Source organism: Portunus trituberculatus, chromosome 38 (assembly GCF_017591435.1).
Source record: "Portunus trituberculatus isolate SZX2019 chromosome 38, ASM1759143v1, whole genome shotgun sequence".
Lineage (NCBI taxonomy): Eukaryota > Metazoa > Arthropoda > Malacostraca > Decapoda > Portunidae > Portunus > Portunus trituberculatus.
Genome location: NC_059292.1, coordinates 36,852,476 through 36,859,042, shown reverse-complemented (window position 1 = coordinate 36,859,042; position 6,567 = coordinate 36,852,476). Strand labels below are relative to the sequence as shown.

Here is a 6,567-nt window from a genome sequence, read left to right as displayed (position 1 = left end):
GAGAAGGCATATTTACCAGATGATTAATTTTAACACTTTAACACTACATAATTTTTAGACATCTTTCAGTAGTAGAGTCTCTTACATATCTTAGAAAATACCATTGAAAGTATGAAAACTGGACATGTAGGTGGTAAATAGACGGACAGACAAATATGTACGTGTAAAACATAACCAATACACTCTTACTGCCATTAACTATTTATTTAAGTTAAATCATCAATTCTTATAGTATCAATGGCTGGTTTTGAAATTACACTTTCTTATCGATCTTTAAAGAAAACCCAAAAGTATCGAAGAGTTAAAACCTGCTAAACTTTCACCAGAAACATGAAAACCGAAATATCTTGCACTACAGCTGGTTAAACTGTCACAAGAACAAAGGAATTAACATGTATCGTGGTACTGGAAGGATGGCGGGGGTTAATTAAAGACAACACTGGGAGAAGAAGATGCCACCAAGACACAAACAAACCCGCTAATCCAAAGGCCCCGTCAGGTTGGTGGCGGCGGAGCGGGAAGTCATAATTAAGACACTACTATTGTTCTCAGGCAGTCTGCGACACAGGGCGAATCACAAGCGGCAAATTAGCAACCCAGGAATATGCCAGGGCACGGCGGGGGAAGCTGCGACGAGAGAGAAAGAGAGAGTGAAATGCTGGGAGACAGACACAGGCGGGAACTTGATTAAAAGGCTGAAGAGGTGTGAAATGCATTGCGGAAACACGAAGGTGGTGTGAGCCGAAAGTAACCAAGAGAGTAAGAATAAAGTAAGGCTCATCACCACATTAATAAGAGAGAGAGAGAGAGAGAGAGAGAGAGACGTAATTGACATGCATTATACATATTTCTCAAGCATTACATTTTCAAGGGGAACATTAGCGGCTTGCGGACACTTCTCTCCTGCTGCTCTCATTTCCATGTCAAAGACTCTCGCTTCTGCATCAGTGGTCGGCTTCCCGCGTGTGCTGGGAGCGTGTGAACCTGTGAACACCCTCAGGCAATGGGTCTTCAGATGTCATGATCAACCTCCTGCTCTTGATCCTTCTTTTCCTCTTCCTCTTCCTTCTCATTTGCCTTTCTCCTCTTCCTCCTCTTCCTCTTCCTCCTCATTTTGAAAGTCCTACTCTCCTTATTACTTTTTATTCAGCTTTTACTACATTGTTTTTTTTTATTTTATTTTCCACAAACAAACGATATTTCTTTCCTTCTTATCCTTTCCTTCTTAAATATTCTCTTGTCCGAATCAATAAATAATTACTCTCCTGTTCACTTGTACAAAAATACTTTAAATTTCATGTTATTCTTTATATTTCAGTACTTGATGTGTTCATATATTTTTTGCTAATTTTTATATCATAAGATAAGAATCCAGATTAAATAAGATACCTTCGGAATGAAACTGGATATCTTTCTTAGAATTTCATACTTTTTTGGAGAGGAATACTGTGTGGAGCTTTTTTTTCCACATATTTTCTCTCTGTGGTGGCCCTCCTAGACACGTGGGAAATAAATATCGCTACCCGTGAGTAAAATGCAAAGTGGGCAGTTGAGATATTTTTCCTTCCCTTTGTAGTATGAACATTTTTCTTATACCTGTTCTTTCTAACACAAGTGATATCATATGAATTTCTTATTTTCTCCTGACAGAGTGCTACAGGGAAAGAACCTTCTTACTGCTATGTTTTAGACGTGCACTCTTAAATATCAAGGCGTCTTACGATTACCTTTTAAGAGGCTCTAGAACACGTTATTATGGATTTTCAGATGTACGAGTATTTATATAATTCTACTGATGATCTAACATATATACAACATTACCAGCTTTTAAAATCTCTGTGGCCTTTGAAAGTAAATATAATTAGAAAAAAAGTTTTTTAAGAAGACTTGGGTCATATTACTAGCAAGAATACGTACAAAGATAATTTCAAATACCAGATTACCATGTGATGGATTCTGTTAATAATATTTCTCATAATTTTGCGTGTGTGTGTGTGTGTGTGTGTGTGTGTGTGTGTGTGTGTGTGTGTGTGTGTGTGTGTGTGTGTGTGTTGCTCCTGACTCTCTTCCTCGTCTTTTCCCTCCTCCTCTTCCTCCTCTTCTTGAACATTCCCATCCTGTTCACCCTCCAATACTCATGCCCCAGGCCGTATTTCTCCCCCAACATCACAGCAAACAGAAAGCTTTATCTTGGAAAATCTTTACACATTTTAGTTTTAGCGCCACCGACCCTCGCCAAGCACTGCCAAAACATGATCGCTGCCAACTTTACTGCTCGCACATAACAAAAATGAAAGGAAAAAAAAAACTGGAGTGTTGGGCGATGAAATATTTTGCGGAATACGAGTTTATGCAACGAAAAAGAGGTTAAGTAGTTTATGTTTAGGAAGGAGGGAAGGGACAGGTAGCTGGTAAATAGACGGACAGATAGACAGAAATATACAGAGAGGGATAATGTATATATTATAGCAAGGAAAGATAAATAATTAGGATCATTATAAACAGAAAACGGACAGGCAGGTGGTAAATAGACAGATACAGGAATATATTTGACGTACACAGAGTGCTTATACAAATACATGGATATAAAGCAAGAATGAAAATAAATGTTTCAGATCAAAACAACATCTCGATCAGTTCAGTAGCGATAAAGTCTGAACAATTTGCGATTAACAGCAACTAAAACAAACATGATGCACAAAATGGGATAGAGAACTACAAATTACGAGCACGAAAAGCCTTAAACAACTATATTTACACTCTTATTTTTCCATCCCTCCTCTTTTTATTTTTCCTCCTACTCCTCCTCTTTCTTCTTCTTCTTCTTCGTCTTCTTCTTCTTCGTCTTCTTCTTCTTCTTCTTCTTCTTCTTCTTCTTCTTCTTCTTCTTCTTCTTCTTCTTCTTCTTCTTCTTCTTCTTCTTCTTCTTCTTCTTCTTCTTCTTCTTCTTCCTCCTCCTCCTCCTCCTCCTCCTCCTCCTCCTCCTCCTCCTCCTCCTCCTCCTCCTCCTCAGAGATCGTCGCATCCGAGGTGACCTCATTCAAACGTTTAAAATACTTAAAAATATAGATAAGATCGACTATGAAAATCTTTTTGAGCTTTCGCAATCAGTAACGAGAAATAACGGCTTGAAGCTTAAAGGACAGCGATTTAATACTGATTTGCGAAGAAACTTTTTTAACGTAAGAATAGTTGAACACTGGAACAAGCTGCCAGCGTCCGTCGTCCAAGTTAACACGGTAGCTACGTTCAAAAGTAAATTAGACAAGTTTTATAAAGAAAATGGTTTCCGATAATTTTTTTTCTTTTAGCGATAGTAGTAGTTACACTAGATACCTCTTTTTCTTAGCGATAGTAGTAGTTACATTAGTACTCTCTTTTTTCCCATCTTTCCTGTGTAAATTTCCCCGATTGTCCTTCTCAGCAGTCGGGGTGTATTTTTCGTCTTATTTCTTGCCGGGTGACGCCGGAGGGAGTGGTGGGTGGGGAGGAGCTTCATCTGTTCTATCCTTACCTCCTACTAAGTATGTAGCTTCTGTACATGTAGTTTAGTAAACGAGTGACCTCGTTATAGGTCGCAAGGCCTCCTGTCACTCGTCTTTCCTATGTATGTATATGTATTCCTCCTCCTCCTCCCACCAGTCCAATTTTTTTCCCCGTTGGTTTCCCGTTCTTCCCACCACAAGCACCTCCTGTGTGTCGGGACATGCGATGCCCTCCCCGTATCACAACAGATTACTGCGCATTAAAACCCTCACTTACCCCAGTATATACTGTTATGAGGCCCAGTAGATGCCACTTACCGGGAGGGAGAGAGAGAAAGAGAGAGATAGTGTATGTGTACGCGCCAGTACCATTAAAAGAGTAAGGGAAGGGTGGGAGAAAGAGCAGTGGTTTACATTCGTCCGGTTGACGTGTTTGCTTCCTTTAGTTCAGGTGGTTATGATAGTACCTTCTGCCTAAACGGAATTATTTTGTGGTACATGTCAAGGGTTCTTTTTCTTCTTCTTTTTCTTCTTCTTCTTCTTCTTCTTCTTCTTCTTCTTCTTCTTCTTCTTCTTCTTCTTCTTCTTCTTCTACTTCTTCTTCTTTCCTTTTCTTCTTCTTCTTCTTTGCGTCCTCTCTCACCCCAATCGAATAAAAGGAAATAAACTAAAAATCAAGACACTCAACAGCTCTCTATGTTCTTTGCTTTTCGTCCTTAGTTCCCTCTAATCGACATATGTTCTGCAAATCTGCACTATATTTTCTACTTAAACATAAGCACCTGTATACATAAGGCAAACTGTAGGGAACCATTGGATCTACACTTGTCAACCACTGAATACAACCTACGTGAAATATAATCCAATATGTCCATCTACTATTCTCAAATCTATGTATATACCCAGTAAATTCACTTGTTACCCCAAAAATAATGTCAACAGATTTCCAAACTAACACACTCTTTTGCAGTGACAAGGTGAGTGCATTAATTCAACTAATTATAACTGGCAGCTGAATTTTGTAGACATTATTTTCGTCCAGCGTTAATAAGTATCTTGGACGTGATAATTACCGACGGCAACAATTAATCAATTATGCAAACCACGCCATCGGATATCAAACGTCCTCGTTATGAACTAAAGTTTCCACCAGTACATCGACATCTTTCCCTCATCTTCCGTCCCTTCCCGCTGCTTTCTTCCACGTGTATCTTTGAATTTAATCTCTGCATCCCCAGCCACTCATTCTCCCAAGAATCCCCTGAGCACAGCACCATAGGAACCACACACAAAGACAGTCAACATCACAGAATAACAGTAACGATAGAGTGAGATACACTACTCGCCAGAACAACACCAAGCTAAGAAAGGAAGTCACGCCAGCTATTACGTTGATGATTGACTTCATAGGAGGAGAAGGAGGAGGAGGAAGAGAAGTGGAGGGGTCTGGGAGAGTGAGTGTGGTTCATGGATAGAGTTTCCTTGTTGGTGGGGGTGATTTATTGGCTCTATTCCTCATGTTTATCGGGTGTTATTGTACATCCCCCATCGATTTATCACTCTATTAGACTCAGCAAAGTAGGTCGTCTGGACTTATCGCCGCTGGAGCCTCCGGAGTGACGAGGAAGAGCGAGCGACCCGTGCTGGCGCTCCGAGGCTCCTCACCGCGTCCCCGTCAGGATTAGGAGTGAAAAGTGATCAGTATTCTAAATCCTCATGTGTTATTTCAGGGATGATTTAGGATTTCTTCGTATTTTGCTTTTTTATTTTCTTTTATTTCAGTTTTAGTGCTTCTATTGTTTATTGTTTTCAGTGTTTACCATTCTTACTATTCAGCTCTTTTCTGAACACCCAGTGATTTGTGTCTCTTTTTTCTTCCAGATAGTTTCCGATGAGGATCAATACGCCATCCACGCCGGCGGCCGCCACGCGCCTCCACACGCGAAGACACCACCACCACCACCGCCACCCCGCTGCCCACGGGGAGGGGGACGCACGCCGACACCACCACCACCACCACCACCACCATCACAGCAACAACAATCATAACCACAACTATCACCACCATCATCATCACCATCATCACAATCACTACCACCAAGAAGAGTTCCATAAACCCTCCCCCTCCCCCACCCCCACCAGCTCATGCTCCGCTCACACCCATCAGCTGCTGCACCAGTCCCAGCACCACCACCACCACCATCACCATCATCACCACCACCAACACCACCAACAACAGCAGCAGCACCTACAGCAGGACCAATGGCAGGAAGCACAGGAGCCCGTCACCCCGCCCCCGCACCTCATCCATCACCCCAATCAGTACCTGAGGAGACTGGGACCACAAGATCCAAGGGAGAGATTAAAAGAGGCAGCGTGTCCATGGGGGGAACTGAGCCCACACCTTAAGCAGCAGCAGCACCACCGGAAGCAGCAGGAGCAAAGACACCTACAGCTCCACTCTCGTCTTCTGAAGCAGTTTCGCCCACTGCGGCTACTGTTGCTGGTGGCGGCGCTACTACAGGCAGGCGCTTTGGGTTGTCGCATCTCAGAGTTCACATGCGGCAACTTCGAGTGTGTTCCTGCTGATGCTTACTGTGACGGCCAGCCAGACTGCTCGGACAGGACGGACGAGCCACGGGACTGCTCACGTAAGTGTTCGCCTCTTCCACCTTGTCTTGGTGATCTTCGCCATGCAATCCTCCTCGACACTTAATACTGTCTTCGCACTATTGGAAAAAACTCTAACCTGGTAAGAAAATATGCATAAAAGAGAAAAACGAAAACTGGTAAACTATTCTGACAGTAAAGAAAAGTGTTAATCCTCACGTGAAAGGAACTCTTTGACACACAGACACACCACACTTGCACACACTTGCACACACACACACACACACACACACACTGGTTTCACAAGCCAGATAACCGGGGTTCGATTCCCCGGCCGGGTGGAGATATTTGGGTGTGTCTCCTTTCACGTGTAGCCCCTGTTCACCTAGCAGTGAGTAGGTACGGGATATAAATCGAGGAGTTGTGACCTTGTTGTCCCGGTGTGTGGTGTGTGCCTGGTCTCAGACCTATC

General features: G+C 42.5%; 1 protein-coding gene across 3 annotated transcripts in view; it reads left to right on the top strand.

Moving 5' to 3' along the window:
- The window catches only part of LOC123514729, a 425,201-nt gene that overhangs the window by 323,611 nt on the left and 95,023 nt on the right, over positions 1-6,567 (top strand). For all 3 annotated transcript variants that reach the window (XR_006677693.1, XM_045272811.1, XM_045272810.1), the window contains exon 3: positions 5,367-6,136. Coding sequence is in view for 2 of the 3 variants with exons in the window: in XM_045272811.1 (XP_045128746.1) it covers positions 5,377-6,136 (760 nt within the window). In the remaining variant the exon portion in view is untranslated. The remainder of the gene's footprint in view (positions 1-5,366; positions 6,137-6,567) is intronic.